The 22538-nt window shown below is 33.5% G+C and overlaps 1 protein-coding gene across 1 annotated transcript in view; it reads right to left on the reverse strand.

Moving 5' to 3' along the window:
• The window catches only part of LOC145294115 (gephyrin-like), a 68884-nt gene that overhangs the window by 13555 nt on the left and 32791 nt on the right, over positions 1-22538 (reverse strand). Inside the window, exons 7-13 of the mRNA XM_080141213.1 lie at positions 21906-22082; positions 17940-18048; positions 16662-16793; positions 15103-15195; positions 13979-14034; positions 11208-11386; positions 9997-10150 (exon numbers count right to left, since the gene is read on the reverse strand). Coding sequence (XP_079997339.1) covers positions 9997-10150; positions 11208-11386; positions 13979-14034; positions 15103-15195; positions 16662-16793; positions 17940-18048; positions 21906-22082 — 900 coding nt within the window. The remainder of the gene's footprint in view (positions 1-9996; positions 10151-11207; positions 11387-13978; positions 14035-15102; positions 15196-16661; positions 16794-17939; positions 18049-21905; positions 22083-22538) is intronic.

Raw genomic sequence — 22538 nt, forward strand, 5'->3', positions numbered from 1 at the left:
TGAACATCATAGAACAGCATTTTCGGTAAGATTTTGTAACAATACCCCCTGATTTTTAAACATTCGTACTGTGTTTCTGTTAAGAATTTTTTAATGAAATTTGGAAATTAGCCAAAAGAGATGTCATTTTTAATAATTTCGAGTGTCCGAAATTCATTTGACCACTCTTTTTTTGTTGTGTTAAAAAAAAAGAATTCAAAATAATGAGTATTGAAAATTTTGAAAAAAATTTTCTTTCGGACACTCACTATTAAATAAAACAATCTTTTTACTATGTTTATTCGTTAAAAAGATGATTGGACAGGGTTTTCTCTAGTGGTACGTAGCAATTTAAAAACATAATATCCGAAAAAATCGTTATGAATTTGAATCAAGACTTCTGTAGTAATAGTGATAGAAGCAGCAGCAGCAGCTGCGATTATATGGCGTAAACAGACGTTTGTTTTTGTTGTTTATTTTTATCCAAATCGTTTTTTTTAATTGAAAATCTGGTAATAAAAAAAATTCTTACATGTTTAGTTAGAGCTATTTTATTATCAACCATACAAATATTTTTAAAAATTGGGTAGTAGTAAATTTTAAAATATTTTAACAAGCGAAAATGTGAAATATGTTTTGGTTCACGTGTACGAACGGTACACACACTTCTAATTTTCGTTCCTTAAAAAATGTTTTCAGTGAATTATTATCGAATGGAAACTAATCTACCCGATTATTAAGAAAAAAAAATAAATTAAAAAAAAAATAATCAATATTTAAATATTTATAGGAGGTGCTCAGTTAAAAAATAACAACGGTAGGAAAATACATGAAATGTAATTAAAAATCAAAATAACATTAATTCAAAATTTTTAACAATTTGTCAGCTTTAGCAAACACTTGTTTCTTTTTTTATATTTAAATAGAATTTAAATACTTGATATTTTTCCAAGCATCATGTTTTCTGTTAGAGGGATGTCACTTTTTTAAATAACATTTATTTTTGTCTGTTTGTCATAATTCTTGTAAAGTTTCACAATTGTATCAAACACCCTCTTAAAAAAAACTCGCTTAATTCTATGTCTAATCCTAGATACGAGTAGCAAGCCTTCTAAAACCTTTAGTCTTAACAATAACACTAAGTACAAGTGGCAGAGCTCCCCACTAAACAAATTTCCTCTGTGAGCTCATATAAACGTTAAAAAAAAAAGCATAAAAAACGTTTAAAGAAAAGTGCACATATTAATCCCCCCCCCCAAATAAATTGGTCAACTGTCCTAAAACGCTAGGATCATCTTGAAATGGTGAATTATTTTACATTTATGTGAAACCAACCCTCACTCTAAATTCTAAAATTGTTTTTGTTTTGTTTCTATCAAGTCTTCAGGATGTTCACACAGAATTTTTCTTAGCCCTATCATTAACCCAAAGTCAGAGTGGCAACCTCCCTACCTTCTCATAATTGCACAAAGACCCTCTTAAAACCACGCATAATCACCTTTTAGAAAACAAACAAACAAACAAAAAAGAACACCAAGGATTTATCTATCATAGAAAAAGGGGGGGGGTAACTGCCCTAAAACGCTCAAATGATTCAAAATGGGAAATCATTTTACATTAAATTCTAAAATAATTTTTGTTTATCTTTTATTAAAGTTTTTCAAGTTGTTCACATGCAATTGTCTATAAAGGTAGAATCACATATCTTGGAGAGGTGGTCAGATGGGGAGGGGTAGCAGAAGGTATTAATCTATAATAATACCAAAGAAATATTGCAATATATTCATTTTTAACCAATCCTAGACTTCGATTTCAGTTTTTGGCACATAAAATACATTACAACTAAACTTTGCGTTCTCTAACTTCTTTTCTTTTAATGAATACATGGCACTTTTAAACAATCGCAGCATATTTATGTGCATTTACTGCAGATTATTTGGAAACCATTAATTTCTGGAGATTTTCAATACCATATTCAGACTCCTTGCACAAAAATACACTTATATGGCAAATTTCATTGCTTAGTCTTGTGTTTTAACAAAGATATAGCATTTTTACTGAAAAAGTAGTGCAAAAAAATGTGACAAAACGCATATGGTCTTAAAGAGGGAAAAATATCCAAACACGCAGGGCATAAAAATAGTCATAACTTCCTTGATTTTTAATTGGATTTTAAAAATTTTAAGATTCTTTCTTAGCTTATCAAGCTCTTTCTATATATACCAATATTGAAATATTTTAAGCCATTTAAATTTTTTCATGTGTATTGCTACTAGAATCGAACCCAGTAGACAAGTATTAAAAGATAATAGATATTGAAATGCTAGGAATGCAGAATGATGGGCATTGTTCTCGCAAATAACTAAGTATTATTTATGTCCGAGATAGTGCGATTGTCCATTCTTTTGGAAATAACTGGATATTAATGACAGTTAAAAGAATGAACAATAACAAAGTTGAAACTGTTATGTAACAAACCGGTTAAATGATATAATTTAATTTATGGATTTGCTTTGTTCATGAGAAGTGTTAGATACATGTGCAAAGGGCACGGGTAAATTGAAACATGATAAAGTCACATTGGTTGACCACACCTCTGATGTCATAAAAAAAGGAGATTCTCAATATATTGAGATAGGGTTTGAAGTTAGAGACAATCAGAGAATCACAGTCACAGCGACAGTGAAGCTGATGCCCTTAGAGGCGAAGGGGAGGAGAGTAGACCATGTAGTCATACGAGCTTGAATTCTTGAGTCATCAATCAGCCGGCTGATGAATAAAGAAATCACCATCCATATTTTGTAACTGTTTGTCTTCGTGTCGTCATTTTAACCGCAAGGTAAATACGTTTTGATCATCATCTGAAATTAACTTTGTATAAACCCCTCCTCCATCATAAGCGAAGTATTTCCCCTCTAATGTAAAAGAACTGTATTACACATTCCTTCGATAATGAATTTGCATCTCTCTCAGCTCTGTCATAAATGTCTTTCTCAGATTATAAATGTCATTATCATCCTCTATTATGAGTCCCCGTTATATGTGTCTTCAATATGTACCCCGATTATTCAACAATACATACCAAATATGGTCGTTTAAAAGGCGTTGTTTTACAATTTGTCACTATGCAGAGGGAGACAACTCTTGTTTACTAAAAGATTCATTTTTTCATCTCATAATTTAGGACGCTCAGTATTTTTTTTTTATTAAAGCATAACGTTAAAAAAATGAAAGCTGCAACGAATTTTTTTAAATGTAACAAATTGATAACATTATTAATACAAAATGTAGTCTTTACGCGACTATTAAGAGAATCGTTTTTGTTTTCATATCATAATTTACGGTGCTAAAACCAACAAACAAACGATATTTGCATTCGATGAAAACATTTTAAAATAAAGCTGCGGCCATTTTTTTTTTTTTTTTTTTTAATCAAAAAGTAAATTTTATGCTAAGGTTTTTTTAAAAAATAGTCTTTAACCTAAAAAAATACAAAAGATGAAACTTTTAAAGATGTGAAGACATTTTTTTTTTTTTACTGTAACTGTTATATATAGGTTTTTCATTATTATTCTTGTTATTGTTGTTCGCATTTCTTGTTGTTCGTTGTTAGGACTTATTAAAAGTGAGTTAGAGTCTTAGAGAGAGAGATGTTGTTGAGAGTCTTATTAAGAGTTTATGTTGTTGAGTCTTAGAGAGCCTTATTGAGAGAGATGTTGTTGCGTTCTGTGTTCGTGTTATGAAGCGATTCATATATATAAAATGTTCATACTTAGAAGTGTAGAAGCTCTTTGAGTGTTGAGACATTGTGTATGTAAAGACATTTTAAACCACATGATATAGAAGACATATAATGACAATTTCCACTTTACCTTTTTGGTAGAATTACAACACAAAGACGACGTTTATAAAAACACATGATGGGTTTATTTCCATGGACCGGCCGGTGGCTTTGAATTCAAAGTTTCACATTCTATGTTTCAAAGGTGACCGTCTCGCTTCTAGACGTTCGAATCCCATGTCTGGACTGTCGTCTGTCGTCCTCAGACTCTCTCTTCTTAACTCTAAAGTTTCTAACTATATCGAGAACTTCGCATTTTCCATGACGTCATACACATGTTAAAACATGTGTCTTCTTTCACGTGTTCTGGAAATGCGTGTCCAAAACTTTTTTCTTTGTTTACAAAAGGAATTTTAACCTATATTCCCAGTAACCTATATTTCCAATATGTTAAAAACATGTTTATTAAATTATCCTATAGTTGCATTCCTCAATTGAATTTCATAACAGAATTGACAATACACATTCTTTTCCTAAAACTATTTTATCTCTAAGCTAAACAATGGTTTGTTTTACATTCCATTTGCTAATTCTCTCTCGTAATCTATTTCTAAACCTAAATTACGAGGTTCGAATTTCGTCTATTCTATTTCATTTTAACTAAATCTCTCTATTTTTATACTTACATGAAAAGGGGACAGCCCTTATCATGTAACAAAAGGTATGGAAATGCAACGTAGCGGAATTGTAAACAAAGTTGATAACATCAATACAAAATGTAGTCTTTACACAACTATTAAGAGAAAACTAACGAACCAACGATATTTTCATAATTCTATGATGACCAGATTTCTTGCTATTATTTCATTGCTGTTATCAGTAGATATTTTATATTTCGGTCGACATCACCGATCTAAATGACAAAAGATTAAACTCGTGATAATAGCAGGTGAAGGTTTTTTGGAATTTTTTTATACATCGGCATAGCCACTTATCAAGGCCAGAGACCACTCAAGGATAAGGGTTAAAAGTGTACAGTAGTCAATTGGACAATATAGTAATCGTTAATAATGGAAATTCGGTAAATTTGTTAACTTAAGTGGAACGGCTCGTCAAGAACTTGTTTACGTTGAACTTGAAGACAACCATATTGTAGTCAGCTGGAAAGCCGGAAAACGGAAGAATTCCACAGGTGTGCACTTCTAAGAAAGAAGCTTTGTTCATGGAATCTACATTTAGGTTTAGGCACAGATAAAAAGTGGGGGGAATTATTGATAGTGTTTTCAGCTAGACGAGTGTTTCTTGTGAAAGTTTGGCGAGGGGAGACAATAGATTGAAGCTCAGTCAGTTGGCAGGTTCATGTATTTCTAAGCAGTTGAATATATTTGTTTAATTAACTTTAGGATTTCTTTTATTTATTAGTGAGATTGTAACGTTTTCCTTCGTTATTTTAGTTTTACCTGGGATCCATATGATTGGATTGGAACTTGGCAAATCAAGGTCTTTCCTTTTTTTTCTTCTTTACTTTTGTCTGCCTGAAGCCAGTCATATTGCCACTAAAGCGTGACAAGTTACTGTGATAGGAGTTAGATTTATAGAGGGGTAAGCTATGTGTGAATTTGGACAGTAAGGTGGTTGTTCATATTACATTTATATTTCTGCATGTTGATGTGATCAGGGAAACAGAAAGCAGAGAGGGAATTCCTCTATAGTGAAGAAGTGGGATTTTGATGCTAGTCTAGTGGGTTAGGAGTATTTATATTGAGTGGCTACAAGTGCAGTAAGCAAATTTCAAGATGTAACACTGCAGTGATGTGACAGAGCAGGAGATTAACAGACAGTGCAGAACCTATTAGGTTAGAAATTCCTTTTTGTATCCTTTCCAAGAGATCGAGGCTAGAGGGTGATACATCAGCCCAGATATTGCAACAATACTTTATGTATGGACAAATGGTGGGCTTATAGAGATATAGGATGCACAATAAAATAAGGGGAAGAGAAAAGAAAATGAAAAGAGAAAAAAGAGGAAAAAAAAAAATGCCATGGATGGTATGAGATCATCATGCGTGAATTAATATTCCTTACGTGGATTTAACCTAATGGAAAGATTGGTGACAAATTCATTTTCATTCTCAATTCTCTCCTTTTTAAATTTCTTATGTGGTGTTTTAATGGCTGCCGGTTCGATATATAATAACTTTGGGATTGGCGTTTTCACACATATTTGGTTGATTTGCACTTTGACATTCACTTTTTATATTCTGGTTCAGAAGTAATCCTTCCTGACTGAGGAAATTATTGGATTGTCAGCTTTCAGTGCTCTGAGGATTTTTACCTTGTCATGCTATCCTGCAATGGAGAACTTTAAACAACTTTCATTTTTCGTCTTTACTTTCCAATTCCATTGAGTTGTTGATTTCATAAAAATAAAAACAAAAAAATTATAAAATTTTAATTCTCTGTTTTTTCGTTTGTTTAACGTTTATGCTTTTTACTAACCTGCCAATCTCACTTCCTTCTTTATTCGAGGAATATAAGCATATTAGCCCATACCCGACACGGCACCATATGAAGGTTTTCCTCATTAGGCTTTCGTTTGGTGGGATAGATTTGGGTGACGCATTTTCAATGATAGACTCCCTCATCCTTGTCTAAGCTGAAACAGAGTATCTATGTACTAGTCTTCATGCATGGATTGAAGATAACTAAAGTGTTCAATACAGGAGTGGAAATGTAATATCCCTATGCCTACCCATACAGGGCTCCATGCACTCTTGTTTTGCATTGGGTCCCACAATAGCTAAACCTAACTCTGCTGACAGGTGCGAGTAGTTTACTAGAATGGGAGGGGTTACTTTTTTGCAGCAGACTTGGCAGTATCTTCTATATACTTATTCTACTTCATGTTGATTGAGAATATTAGGTTGAGGAGTTTAAACATTTGAATCTTGGGAAGGGTGCAATTGGATATGATAAACAATGATGGAAAAGGTTTCTTATAATTGTTAAAACAAAGAAGCTTTGTCGTGATAGCATTAAATGCAACCATCCATTTTTGGCTTCCATTTTACTACAAACTGAAGATTATTTTCTAAAGATTCAGCTACTGTCTTGCATATATGGGCATTTGGTTTCCCCTTCTCCCGGAAGTAGAGCATAGGGTCATCAACAAATACACCCATCTCAGATTGTATCATGAAGATAATATAGATACAAGTATCGACCCCTTGTGGTGTCGTTTGGATGTACGATTATAAAGAATGCTCTGGATCTTTCTTTTCACTCAGAAATATCCTGTGGTCCTAATTTTGTCATGATACTGGAGTGGTCGGGATTTTGTGACTAGCCCATAGGTTTTCGGCCATTCAAACCTTCCTTCACGCCTAACATTGTGTTAAAATAGTTTCACAAAAGAAGGCCTGAGGTAATTCAGCCAAAAGAATGTTTAATGCTTATAGTTGGGATTACCAAACGCATTTAGTAACCCCAAAAGAAATGTGGAGAACAACCAATCGACAACAATAACAAAGTTTACTGAAACAGGTTAGTGTTACAATGATATGTGGAAAAAAAACTTGGTTAAAATAAAGTCGAATACCAGAGATACAGGGAGAATATGGTTGACTAGTCTTTGATAATCAAAAATAGCAGGTACGGCGGCAGCAGAATTGTCGGCAAGCGAATTGGTTCTTGGTCAACGGGAAACAAACCAACTCGATTTCTCAATTTGGTTTCCCATTTTTATGAACCCAATTTTTGGCAGATGCACTTTCTGGTTAGTTAGCCAATCAGAAGTGTCAACCAATGGTTTAACACCACGACCATGGAGGAGGGCAAGAGGAAACACCTCTTCCCCAGACTCGTATATGATTGGTCATTCTAAAGCAGCCAATGGCTAGTGCCATAATTAATGATCTAGGCTTCAATTTCTTTGAATGCTCCCGAGATCTTGTGTCAAACGTTGCACTCTCTGCCATAATCATGTTGAACCAGTGCACTTGTCAATGTTCGACACTTTTGTGTTGTTTTAATTTTATTAAAATCTAAAATGATTTCGTTTTGTTTCTAATAACTCCGTACATTTTCTTACAATTGTTTTACTTTTGGTTTTTTAACGTCTCTGTATTCGATGACTTTTTTTTTTTCATTTTTTCACTGATTTTAACAAATTTGTTACTTACTCAAATCCAAACGATACAGTAATTTGAAAATTAATTATTTTCACAATCAATTAACTTATCCTTTTAATTTGTATAATTAATTAAAGATCTGATTAATTTCACCAGTTAACTCATGATTAGGGCTATGACAAGAGAATATTTTTTTCATTATTTTGACTCTCGAGTATATATCAGTTAATCAGTTTTTTTTTTTTTGTTTTTTTTTCACGGTGATCACCACTTATCAAGGCCCGGAAGCCACTCAGGGATAAGGGTTATTGCAAGTACATTACGTTAGTGTAGAGATTTGATGAAGTGTTTACTTAAGGGGGCGGTTCATTAGGAATTTGTTAACGTTGGACTTGAACACATCCAAGTTGTAGTCCGGTGGGAAGCAGGCAGACGGAACAGAGTTCCACAGGTGTGCAGTTCTAAGAAAGAAGCTTTGTTCATGGAATCCGCGTTTTGATTTAGGCACAGATAAAGAGCGGGGGAAACTTTTGACAGTGGATTCAGCTAGACGGGTGTTTTTCGTGAAAGATTGGCAAGGGGTGATCAGAGATTGGAGCTCAGACGAGCACCTGCCATGGAAATAACGATAAAACAAGGATAGGCTCGCAACGTCTCTTCTGTGGGAGAGAGGTTGCAGGGTAGAGAAAAGGGCATCCCCCACTAAGCCACGAAGTCTATTTTGTACTCTGTCAAGGCAGGATAGGCTGTTTTTAGCAGCTCCTGCCCAGATATGGCAACAGTATTCCATCCTTGGACGTACTTGGCTTTTATATAGATAGAGAATTGCATCAGTAGTGAGATATCTTCTGGAGCGGTAGAAGGATCCCACCATCTTTCCAGTGACCTTGGCAACAGACTTGATGTACGTGTTCCATTTCAGATCAGGAGTAAAGGTCAAACCCAGAAGCTTGTCAAAACACGGGGCCTCACCCAGACGAGAGCCATCCATCATAATTGATGCCAGATGGGGATCAGAGCGTTGATGATGTAAGTTTGGTTTTGGATGCGTTAAAGGTAACCAGCCACATTTTCCCCCACAGAATCACGCGCTCGAGATCAGAGGAGAGAGAATCAGAGAGAACTTTGTCATTTACAGCCTTTGATGTGTTGCCGTAGATGGTCGTGTCATCAGCATAGATGTCAACGAATGATTTAAGTATGTGTTTAGGGAGGTCATTGATGTAGATTAGGAAGAGAGTTGGGCCCAGGATTGACCCCTGAGGGACTCCAGCATTTATATTGCAGGCCTCCGGTTTTTGTCCATCTACCACTACTCTTATGAGCCTATGGGAGAGAAATGATTTAATGATTGAGAAAACATTTCCAGTTATACCATAGCTGGAAATCTTGTGAAGTAGACCCTTATGCCATACCTTGTCGAAGACCTTTGATATGTCAAGAGCAATTGCCCTAGAAAGGAAGCCTTTGTCAAGAGATTCACTAATCCTGTGGGATATAACCGTCAGCACATCTGCGGTAGATCTTGCAGAGCGGAAACCATATTGTATGTCACTAAGAAGGTTATTCCTGCTGAGGTGGTTGACTATTTCTCTATTTAATATGGATTCCAGCAACTTACTCATAACACACAGGAGACTTATAGGTCTGTACTGAGAGGGAGATGACTTATCACCTGAATTCTTAAATACAAGGCAAACTGATGAGGTCTTCCAGGGAGTCGGAAAGCACTTCTCCTTAATGCAGCGCTTAAATAGTTTCCTAAGTATGGGAGCAAGTTCTGGTTGAAGCTTTTTTAACACTATAATTGGGATGCCATCAGGGCCAGTTGCTTTACTGGAATCTAGGTTCTTGATTAGCTTGGCGACCTCATGCACGGATATTTGTATGTTACCTAGCTTGTTCTAGTTAATATCTTATATGTTTTTAGATAAAGTGATGTGGTTCTCAATTGATTAACTGTGTCGGATATATACTCGAGAGTCAAAACAATGATAACAATACTCTCTTGTCATAGCCCTACTCATGATACTGAAAATGGTAGTGTCATATCCAAGGCATTTTAAAAAACATGCATGGAGCAAAGATAAATAAAACAGCACTGACCTCGTTTCCAGTGGATAATACTGCAATGGTAGGTTTTTTAAAACACTTCACTTTAAAAACACCAACTGTAGCTAATAAACCGACTTCAGAAGGTCCAAGAAACTGGTTTTTCTTGAGAACTTTTTCACCTTGTGGGATGTCGGAACCAACTGGCCTAAAAATATGAAAATCAGAAAAATGTTAAGCAATATTAGATAATCAATCCGTTTAAAAGCATGTCGATATTTTTCAGTTATTTAATAATAAAATCCAAAGTAGAGGAATATTGGGGTTAATACCTTTCTCAGTATTCATAATCATATTCAGTTTAACATCTACTTTACATGCTGATATGCGTTGAATGTTTTTCAAAATTTACTTTCAAACTTACTTATCTCTGGTCAGGTCTTTATTTATCCCTCTTTCTCTCAAGTTTATTCTTATCACAATTGTCAAAAGATGTCGAATCTGGCAGATAATCTTTCCCCCATATTATTGTATCATCTTTGAATAGAACAGATACAACACTTTGATGTTAACCCTAAGAAAGTGTATTTTAGTTTGAGTTTCATATTCAACACAACAGCAGATTAAATTTTCCAATTTTTAAATATCACTTATTTGCCATTGTCATTTCAGCAACTGGACAATCCTATTTTTTAAAAAAGGGGTGAAGGGTAATAATGTACATACAAACATGAAATTGTTTTAAAATATCTCTATTATATAAAAGTGTGTGTGTGTGTGTGTGTGTGTGTGTGTGTGTGTGTGTGTGTGTGTGTGTGTGTGTGTGTGTGTAAGTGTGTAAGTGAGCAAGTTCTTCATTAGGTTCCAAAACGGCTGAGCCTATCTTTTTGCAAATTTCACACAAACCTAATTTATATGTCTGGCAGTGTTCTTAGATATGTTTTGTACAGAAGTTCATCCCATAAGTATTGAAAATAAAAAAAAAATCCGATCTTAAAAATAGCTTTTCTCTCTTACAGATAAAAAAGAATAATTTTTGTGGGGGAATATTTTATGTTACACCGGGCCAAGGAAGATAATAAAATTCCAGCAAATCATTTCTTCTTGAAAAAAACAACAAAAAAAATAAACAGATTTGTTGATATCTGGAGATATAGCTTAATGGTAGATCAAATGACTACAGATCGAATGCTTGTTCATATATAAGCATGATTGGGATTATTAGATTGCAATTTTTATACAAATATACAGAGATTTAACTTTACCTGATATCTTGTCCAACAGAAGGGGTCTTTGTAATACTGATTTCTAATTCTTCTTTGCCGTCCTCAGCTTGCTGAACAAGAACAGTATCTTCAACTTGGACCACTGCATCAGCCCCGATTGGTACAGGAGCTCCTGTTGTTATACGCATGCAAAAACCGGATTGGACACGAGTTTGTGGCTGAAAAACATATATAAAACAAAAGATGTTAACATTTTGCTCGTTTAATCAATGGACAAATTGTTGTGAATGATGATGCTATCCTTTGCGACTGAGGTGACACGTTAAATATTGGTGGTAGTTGTAAATATGCTGTCACCGCTTGCTATAGTGTTACATGGAGGAAGGTTCAGGTTGTTTTGTTTTATGGCATACCAACCATTTTCAGGTTATTAAATGCCGAATCCAGTAATTTTGGAAACAGCTTTTATGCGTTAAAGTGTTTATATCTTCAAATATTTATTCATAGAAAAAAAAAAATTTTTTTTTTTTATTTTGCAGAACATGGCTGAGTTTTGCAAAGGGAAAGGTAAAAACAATAAGATCAATGTTTGATGTATTTTTGGTTAGGAAGCTGGTATCTTTAGACAGCCTAATCTGGTAGCAAGAGCGGGGAAGGTTGGGAAGCTGCTTCCAATTCTTACATCTCGGCACATTCAGGGCAAAGTCTTTTCAAACTGTGTTCACTCTGTCATATTGCAGAACAGTGAAACATGCACTTTTGATCTGTAATCACTCTGGGCATAATGATCGTGTCATCGTCAGGTGAAGGCATGGCTGCAAACTAGAGGAAAGGATCCTTTAAACTGTTTTATTGGAAACTTGGTGTTCGTGATATTAACAATGGCCTTCTTCAGGTGATTAACCCAACGAGATAGCAATGCTAAGGAATGCTTGTAACTGTATCCCCAGTAATTACTGCCTTCCATAGTTGTCTCACCATATTTTGGGCCACTAATCCTCTGACTTCCAATCCTATCCAAAACAGGCCAGAGGATTAGTTGGCAAAAACGTGGTGAGACAACAACAACTATGGAAGGCAGTAATTACTGGGGGGTTACAAGACTCAACATTCCTATCCCATCACGGTTAATCACCTGAAGAAGGCCTGAAGATGAGTTGGCTGAAACGTGGTGAAACAACAACAACAATGAAGATGAGGATAGCAGTCCGCAAAGAAGAATGAATTCACAAAATTATTCATCTCTCAAAGGATTCCAATAAAAATTAAAAAAATAAAACATAAAACAGAATAAATTAGAAAGAAAAAACATGGCTACTTTTTTAAATTATGTGATGGTGGTCTTGTGATCGTTACCTCATATGCTAATGAGATGCTGCTGGTTTGAATGAAAAACCTATTTTTCAGAGACTGGTGCGAATTTGAAGTAGTGAGCTTTGACAGCAACATGTTGAATTTAACCTCAGAAATTATTAGTTGAAAATACAGAATGGTTAATAATTAGTTGAAAATACAGAATGGTTAATAATTAGTTGAAAATACAGAATGGTTAATAATTAGTTGAAAATACAGAATGGTTAATAATTAGTTGAAAATACAGAATGGTTAATAATTCATCTGGAAAAGTGCAGAATAGTAAAAAAAAGTTGATTATTTAACCACAACTGCATGCAACATAACTGATATTAATCCTATAGATTGGACTGCATGAAATCGAGTCTTTCGGTAGCACTAGTACTGGTAGGTCTTCATAAGCCCAGGGTCCGCAAGAAGGTTACGTCTGGCTGGTCGGTGATTGAGGTACTGGGTGGGAGTTGGTCGGAAGCCGGGAAGTTTTCCTTTAGAAAGGCCGGGGCCTATACATGTGAGGCTGTCTAAGAACCGAGTTATCCTGAAAATTGGCATGAGATGTTGCCTGGTGTTGCCCAGACGAGTCTAGGACACTCGTAGCACCTTAAATACTGAAACATTATGATAATGACGTTCTTCATTTTAAAAGTTCATCAAGATCTTCTGGAATGGCAAATGGGAACAGCAGATGTAAGAAAAAAAAACGTAAACACAGAAGAATCAATAGCATATTACCATGACATGCACAGAACAAAAAACAAAAGAGGACAAATGAATAAACCAAATTTCATGTGTTCATATTATGTGAAAGTTCTCAGTGATTGGTTGTTGAAATGACTCATCAGTATAACCGGTGACACTGATTTGCATATTTGTTTACAACTAAGCACTTTGTTCAATGAAGATGGCCGTCATCACCAGAGGCAGTGAGCCAATAGTGTGCAAAGGTTTGGTGAAAATATGCTTTTTTGCGCATTTTGATTGGCTAGAAAGTCGATAGCCTCTGTCATGTGGAGTGTCTTCACTTATGTCCACCAAAGAATGGGTTTGGTCGGGTCAGGGGTCAGTGGCTGACAAAATATTTTTGTTTTTTATACATTCGCTGGCAGGGTGCATAAAGGCGCATGGTGAAAGGCGAATTTTACGCATTTCATCTAGGGGAGTCGAGGTGTTAACATACGGTTGGCAAGTAGATATGTGTTGCGTGGTGTTAGTGTTTTTAGTTGAGTAGCCCACACCATTGTTTGCTAGGGTGATGGTGAAAGTGCCATCTTGGATTTGCCAACATGGGTTCACGATTTCAAATTTATAATCAAACAAAAAATTCTAATAAATTTGAAACAGCCTAATTATAAAATATTTATAAAACCACCGTTTAAATAATAGATGTATTGCAGTAAATCTTAGAAAATATCTTCAAAATGGTTATCTAAAATGAAAGAACTTAATGCTATACTTACGGTGACTCCAGCAGTTGTTTGTCCAATAACCTGTCGATTTCCAGCACCATCTTTGGCTAGGAATAAAAAAATGTCTACTGATACAAATCATTTTAAAAAAAAAAAAAAAGGGGGATATTTGTTGAAATCTACACCGTTTTCATGAAGTTATTTTTTCTAGCTGATTAAACTATGAAGTGCTTTCAATAAGTTTCCATACTGTTTGTACAATCATTTAAAAATTGTCGTAGACTCTTGAAAATTCACTACGTTATTCACTACATTTTATGAGATGACTGACCATTTTTATGATTTCAGGTTCAAATGACAGAATGTAGGGCATGATTCCTACTGTAATATTTCTTTAACATAGAAATTGAATGGGGATTTTGACATCAATTTGTATAATTTAATGTTATTAATCATATTCTTTTTGAAATAAAGGGTCATTATTATTAAGAAAAAAATGTCTTGTCTTTTCCGTAAAAATAATTGTCATTGTCAAGTAAATATTTTTTAAATAAAATAATTCCTTTTCTTATTTTTATTTATTGAAATTTTTTGCAATTAAAAACAATATTCTTCATCTTCTTACCATAAAAAAATAATTGTCAGCAAAAATAAAATAAATGTCACTTTTTAAAATGCATTTACTTTAAAAATTGTACTATTTTAGTCAATAGGACAACATGATTTGATTTGGGAACAATTTCTTTTAAAATGGTGACTTTTTTTTACCTTAGTGACATCAGATTAATCACTAATCATCATTTTTGTTAATTAAACGATTTCATTTATTTTAATGTCTGTGAAAGGTGATAACTATGGCTATATGACAACAGCATATTCTTTTCCTTGTTTTGATTCTCAGGTATATATTCATTGACATCTTATATATTTTTATGTAGAGTGATGTGGTTCTCGGAGGATTATGTCCGTGTCAGATATATACTCGAGAGTAAAATCAATGAAAAGAATATGTCATAGGCGTAGTGATAACATATAAACGTAAAGTGACTTAGCGTCTTATTATATACGAGATTGACTTAAGGAAAACTCGGACAGCAATATTAGTAGCAGAAATTAACTGTATAACAATTATGCAGTTAATATATTTTCAAATCAATCCAAAAATGACAACTTACCCACTACAGCATAGCCATCTTTAATGGAAGCAGGGAATGGAGGCAATGGTTCTTTTGCAAATACATCCTCGGCCAAATAACGTCCAAGACAATCTTAAAATAAAAAGAAATATGGCATAAAGTAAAACAATATTCTTTTAAATTTTATAGCAAGGTCTAAACAAATTTATTTTCTACCAAATAAATCATCAACATGAAATTTCAGAGTTTATTTGGTGCTTGCACATGAAATATGGCAATTAAAAATAAATTAGCAAGAAAATTCTTTGATATATCTACTTATCAGGCAAAAGTCGATATCTGCACCATAAAATACAAAATATTATTAGGTAGAATTTTGATTAAAATTAAAAATCACTTTAATCATATATTTCCAAGTCTCCATTGGCATGAATTCATTTTACTGACTTATCTCCCTTGATCTTCCTTTTACATAATCGAAAATGGAGATTAGATGCAGGATTAGAAATATACAATAAAACTGATTTATATTTTTAATTAAAAGTCTACCTGATAAATTTTCATAATTTTTGGTGTAGATATTTAGGTTTGTTTGATATGTAAATATATTAAAGAGTTTCCCGCTTTATTCATTTTGAAGTGTGATATTTCACCTCCACATATCTAACTACAACCACAGTTAATTTATTTACTTTTTATGAAAATTGTTCCAGACAAGGCATGAAACCATTTGATGTAAAAAGCTAAAAAAGATAAACATGTAAGCTGAAAAAGAAAAATACTACTGCAAGATCAAAAACTTTTCAACAATAAGTGTTAGATGGAATAGATTCGGACACAGAAAAGAGCAATTCTTCCATCTTTGTCAGAAACATCACTCCTGGAATGTGAGGACTAATGGACAAAATAAGGGATACGAGTGTTATGCAGATGCCGAAAATTACAAGCGTTGACTTCCAAACTGACCTATCACTGACCAAGCCTTTATTCATCTCTCTTTTTCTCAAATCAATATTTATCACTTCCTATGTTTTCCTTGGCTTTCCAATACGAACTAGACCTGCTACTTCAATGTTCGCCATCTACAAACCAAAATACTCTCATCTATTTTTTTCTCACTGTGGTCATACCATCAAAGTCTTCTGTTCTGCATACATCTCTTTATACTGCCCGAATTTAATTTCCCTCTGGTGTCATCAGATCTAAACCTGTCTTTGAAACTCATATTACACATCCATTTTATCATAATTATATAATTTCTTTCCATGCAACGCATGTCCTCAACCTTTCTCTTCCATAGGTCATCACATTGACAAAATCAAAATATAGAACCATGTGCAATTAAGAAATGCGGATGGAATTTCAATTGTCCCATTTAGAGTCTAAGGGCGATAACTCAATTCGTACTTTCATTCTTATAAATTACAAAGTTCTCTCCCTTAAAGGAATAAATCTGTAAAAAAAAATTTTCTGAAGTGAAAATGTGCAGATTTCAAGTTTAGGAATGAGTTTACTCAAAGCTGTGACAATTTCACAGGGAAAGAATTTATGTAGATTATCAAACACATCAATAAGTTCAAGCAGATGCAATGAATTACCAGAATATTTGATGGTTTCCATTTCAGACACAGGAGTTTCTCTAAGAACAATACTAAGTGCTTCTTCAACAGTTATCATTTTATATGGAGATTGGCGAGCCCTGTATGCGACACGACTAGCATCCACTTGACCTAAAAAAAAATAAAATAAAATAAAATAATTAAATAAATAAAAATTTTTAAACATTCATTGTTATTTGAAGAAATAAATGTGTATTTATGTAAGTTTATATCAATGTCTATTCAAGTATTTTAGCTCATTTTAAATAATGTTTATTTTAAGTTTAGTTATAATTTGAGAATTGTTCAAGTATGCCCTGTCTGGCATGGATTAGACGAAAATCAGCCAAACGAGAGAATGAGAAAATTTAGCAACATACTTTCTAATTTCTGGTGTACCAAAAGCGGTGACAAGGCAAATCAGTTCCTTCGCTTTTTTTTTTCTCACGTCTATATATCCCCTGTGCATATACTTTTTTTATTATGTTTTTCCAATTGTTCTTTTTTTTAATTTAATAATCATTGAAAAGTTTTTTCTTACTTATTTTATTTAAGAATTATTCAAATTAGTTTAATTTTTTTTCTTTAGAATTACTGAAAACACTTTCTACAGTTTCTTTTTTTTTAGTTTTTGAAAAAAATTATCAAAAACACTTTGAAATCTTTTAAAACTATTTAGGGCATATGTATTGGATGTTTTTTACGACGTTTGAAATTTTGTTATTTGGATTTTAATAATTTTATTTTTATACTTTCATAAACATGTTATAAAAATTCAAATAAAAAAACTTTTATATTTAAAAGTAAAATAAAACAATGTATTTTTATAATTTAATTCTTATAAAATTTCAAATAAAATAAAACTTTTTTTAATTTTATAATTAAAAGTGCAAATAAAGACTAATTGTGTTATTTTGATTTTTTTATAATTTTGATTTTTATTGTATATTTTTCAATAATGTCCTTTTGTTATATTTTTTTCAATAAATCGCTTCACAATAGAAATACTAATGAACAATAAAAGTGAAAGATCTGATTTACCTTGTCATCACTTCCGGTAGCAGCCATGCCAGAAGTTAGGAAGTACATTAGCTGACTATAACCAAAGATTCAATATGTCTGAATGAAACTCAGAAATTGGAGTTCAACACTAAATAAAAGACATCAATACTTAAAAATTTGATATCAAATTCTAACAGAATGCTTTTATGGGGGTGGGGGTTAAACTACAGTGTAGATTCGATGAATATTTCAAATACTACTACAAATTATACTTACTTTCATTCGCGCAATGCATGTGAGGAGTCGCATACGGGTTATTTAATGGCTGCTGCTGGTCATGATAAATACGGTAATTATGAGGCGGAGTTGGCTGGTTCACGCACAACTAAAAAAATTAAACAAAAAATGTTTCAGAATTTTTTTTAGAGGAGGATCAATTATTTGGATTATTATTTTAGTTGATCAAGTTGATGAAACAAGAACAATCTACCACATATTAAATTCAGTTTATGAAATTAAAAATTACCAAGTTCAACAAGAACCAAGATGAGAATCATAGTTCAAATAATATAAATAATAAAAAAGATAACTCCATAGAGATTACCAAACGGACATTATTCATAGAAATTTATCAAGTAGTTTATTAAAATTAAACATCTAAAAATTATTTGAACATTATTAGTTAACTGGATTAAAGATAATGTTTTTCAACATTTTTAGCCAAGAAGTACATTATTTTAAAAAAATTTTTTTATAAAGGTGGTCACCAGTTATCAAGACCCGGAAGCCACTCGGGGATAAGGGTTATTGCGTATACAGTACGTTAGTGTTGAGATTTGATAAAGTGTCTTACTTAAGGGGGCGGTTTATCAAGAATTTATTTATGTTGGACTTGAAGACATCCAGGTTGTAGTCAGGTGGGAAACAGGCAGATGGAACAGAGTTCCACAGGCATGCACTTCTAAGAAAGAAGCTTTGTTCATGAAATCTACATTTTGGTTTTGGCACAGATAAAGAGTGGGGAAAATTTTTGACAGTGGTTTCAGCTAGACGAGTGTTTTTAATGAAAGATTGACGAGGGGGGGCAGAGATTGGAGCTCAGACGAGCACTTGCCATGGAAGTAACGATAAAACAAAGACAGGCTCACGTCTCTCCTGTGGGAGAGAGGCTGCAGGCAAGAGAAAAGGGCATCCCCCACTAAGCCACAAAGTTTATTTTATACTCTGTCAAGGCAGGATGGGCTGTTTTTAGCAGCTCCTGCCCATTATATAATTATTACTATAACTTTTTTCAACTTATAAAATTATTACTATAATATAGATAAATAGATGGTAGTCTCTTAAAAACAAAGGGGGATAAGTATGTTTTGTGTACATGTAGAATAGTAAGAAAATTAGGTCTTTGTTCATAATTCCATATTCCTCCTAAAAAACAAAAATTAAGAAAAACATGCACGATACATATACTCGTGACAAAAAAAAAAATCGTACACCAAAAATCATGTAAATTAGTCGAGTAATGTTATTTTTATAAAGAAAACTAGCAGATGTTGCCCAGAATTTAATAAGGATCAATGAATTTTAGTCATGATCATGGTCGTGGTATTCATCCTGGATCGGTGTGGTCAACTCTTTCCAACAAGTCCACCACGTCCTAAACACTAGTTGACCAGACACAGCGATTCAAGGCTGCTTTCGTTATAAGTGTAAGCCATTTGCAGTTCCAGTGACGTACCATGAAAAGGTGAGGGCCCAGAATCAGTTTAGCATCCTACTTTACTGTCCTGAGCCAGATTTTGAGTTAGTCCCTGCAACATTTCTTCCAACCTGGTGGTGGAGTTGGATTAATGACTTCACGGATGAAGTCACCCGTGTGTCCTCGAAGGATGTAGCCGAATCAATGAAGGTGTTTGGCAAGGAGAGATTTTTAGAGGATGTGGATCTTACAACAAGTACAAATTGTACTGTTGAGGGTGCAGTGTAGTCAGTCAGGGTTAAATATCTCCAGTTGGTGTAGGTTGTTTACCTACATAGGCAATCTCTCACAACCATAAAGAAGAATGGTGTGGACAATTCTGACTTTGGTGTTTAGCCTTATTTCAAGACCACAGCTGTAATCAAAGTCGGCAGAAGGCGGTGCAAGCGATTAAAAATGTTTTCCTCCCCTTGACCTGTTGCGGTGATGATGGTGACAAGATATTTGAGCAAATCAACATCTTCAAGGGTTTTGATGTTTAGGACAACCGGTTGTTTTTCATTTGGAAGACAATCTGCAGTCAGCATCTTTGTCTTATTTATCTTCATGCCAATCTTTGAAGTGTAAGGTTGCATCTTGTCAATGGCTGACTGAATGTCAGCAAAGCTTTCAACCAATATGGCAATATCATCAGTATAGTTGAGATCCAATAATTGTAGATACAACTGTTACACCATGAAAGTTGGCCAGTGCATTCGATGTGATCCAGTCGATAGCATAAATGAAAGATGTAGGTGAAAGAACACATCCTTGTTGGTTGGTAGAGTGAATTGTAAATGTACGCATAGATAAAGAAGGTTGGAGGTTAGTTTGACTAAAGCATTGTGACACTCAAGTCTAAAGAATCCAAATAATACGAAGAATCAATCCTCATCTCAAAAAATCAGAATCGTAATATAAAGGGCTTTTTTAATTACGTTTTCCTTTTTATATTTTTTTAAAAGAGTTTTTTTAATTTTTTTAAAATTCTTTAAAAATTTTTTTTTAATTTATGCAGGTCTTAATGATACAATATTAAACTTCAATTAATGTTGACTCGATGGCTAAGTAATTTTAAAATTTATTTTTACTAATGGATTTCCACTTACCAAGACTAAAAGCCACTCAAGAACACATGTTAATGAGATAGATTTTTAAATGTTCCTGGGTTCTTCCGTGCAGGTGCAGCTGGTGAAATCTCTCTATGTCAATAGATTTTGACTCTTTGTTTTATAGGAGTTTCAAACGTTGCATTGGCTTATTACATGCACATATATGTGTTACTTTTTAGCTTTGGTATGATTTTCATTCGTTGGAAAATATTTTCAGTTCACAGGCTAATGTGAAAAACCAACTTTCTGAAGAAAGCGAATCTTAAAAGAACAAAGAAAGAAAAAAACGATAGTAATTAAAGCTATTTGCTTTTTAGCGTTTGTGGGAAACGCTTCATAATTCAGATGCCACAACCCTATCATAACCCACAGAGAAGCAATCTTGCAGTAATGTGCTCCACAGATTGTAAATTCTTGGAAAAAAACTGTCTTCATGTTCTGAGTGGGAGGTGATAGTAGTCAAGTGATTAACAATATGACCTGGGAGTCCCAAGTTCAAATCCAGTTCAATCCACACAAAAAATCACTTTCACTTAGAATGTTGGCACCTTCACATGGTCCTTCCTGTAAGCACTCAATGTCTTTCTAGAATAAATTCTGACTGGAAAAATATCGAGGAAACCAATGCTAACAATAGCATCTTCAGATTCATACAATATGATAATGAAGTGCAGATATTTTTTCATGATTTTTAACTATCAATTTTTTGCATTTTTCTTTTACTTTGGTTGTCTTGTATTCAGAAGACAGTGATTATATTTACTTTGAAATTCCTTAGAATTCACACTGAAAGAACAAATACGATTTCTGATTTCCTTTAAAATCCACCCTCAGATCCAAATCAAAATTTTATAAACAGGAACATCTTGTCCACACTGCTATATGGAAGTGAAACTTGGCATCTTAAAATCAAGGAGAGAAGAAATTTTTGATTCCAGGGATCAAATGGAGTGATCAAATCAAGAAGACAGAAATCACACTAACCAACAGGTAGTATCACTAATAATCTGCAAACGATATCTAGGTTGGCTCAGACATATTCTGAAATTGGCCCCCAAGAGAATTGCCAACCAAGTGTTCTAATGGACCACTTATGGAAAAATAAGAGGAAGAACAAAACTGAATTGGAGGGACAGAGATTTTATTGCAGCAGGAAGAAGAAGTTGGAAGGTCGTTGTGATTTGGTTTCAGATCAAACATGATGGTATATTTTGTCTGACTCGTTCCGCAAGACGCAGGAGTTCCTAGGTCTAAGTCAGTGTTAGCCAAAGGTTAGAGTTATGGTTAGGGGGATGGTAGAAAATGTCTGAAAGAAATTGAAAGATTCAGGATTCGACAAAGATGAGAAAAATGCAACATGAGTGATAATAAGAAGTGGAAAGCAACGGGACTTACTTTATCTGAAATAGAAATATTTGATGGCAACACAATAGTTGGGCTGTTGACCTCTTCGTGGTTTGTTTGGTTCACTTGGTTCTGGATTTGTTGGTGAGTGATGGCGATTTCTTCGCGATTGTCTTTTATTAAATTAATGGCATGTGGAAGCGTATCAATCACAAAGCTAAGACATTCCTTTGAAAAGATAGAACGAACATTAGCATTTGGTTTTAGAAGATTTCAAAATATTCTGATTTATTTTATATTTTTATTTAATGGATTGATGTCGCGGTGTTATTAGAGGACATTTTCCTCTTTAATATATTAGGAAATTACAATTTCTTCATAAATAACAATATAAAATAAAATATAAATATATAATAAATATATAAATAATAACAAAATTAATATTATAATAAATAATATAAAATAAAATATAAATATAAAATAAATATATAAATAATAACATAAAATTAATATTATAATAAATAACAATATAAAACTTTGGCGCTTATGTCAACAGGTCATCAAATCTAAGGGAGATAACCAGCATAGACATAGCAAAAATAAGAATATTTTGCAAGATATAATTTGGGATGCTGAAACAATCAGTAGAACAATGAAAGAATGTTAAAAAAAAATAAAATAAAA

The sequence above is a fragment of the Euprymna scolopes genome, chromosome 15 (genome assembly GCF_053919585.1).
Source record: "Euprymna scolopes isolate OS-2025 chromosome 15, ASM5391958v1, whole genome shotgun sequence".
In the NCBI taxonomy this organism is placed as follows: domain Eukaryota; kingdom Metazoa; phylum Mollusca; class Cephalopoda; order Sepiida; family Sepiolidae; genus Euprymna; species Euprymna scolopes.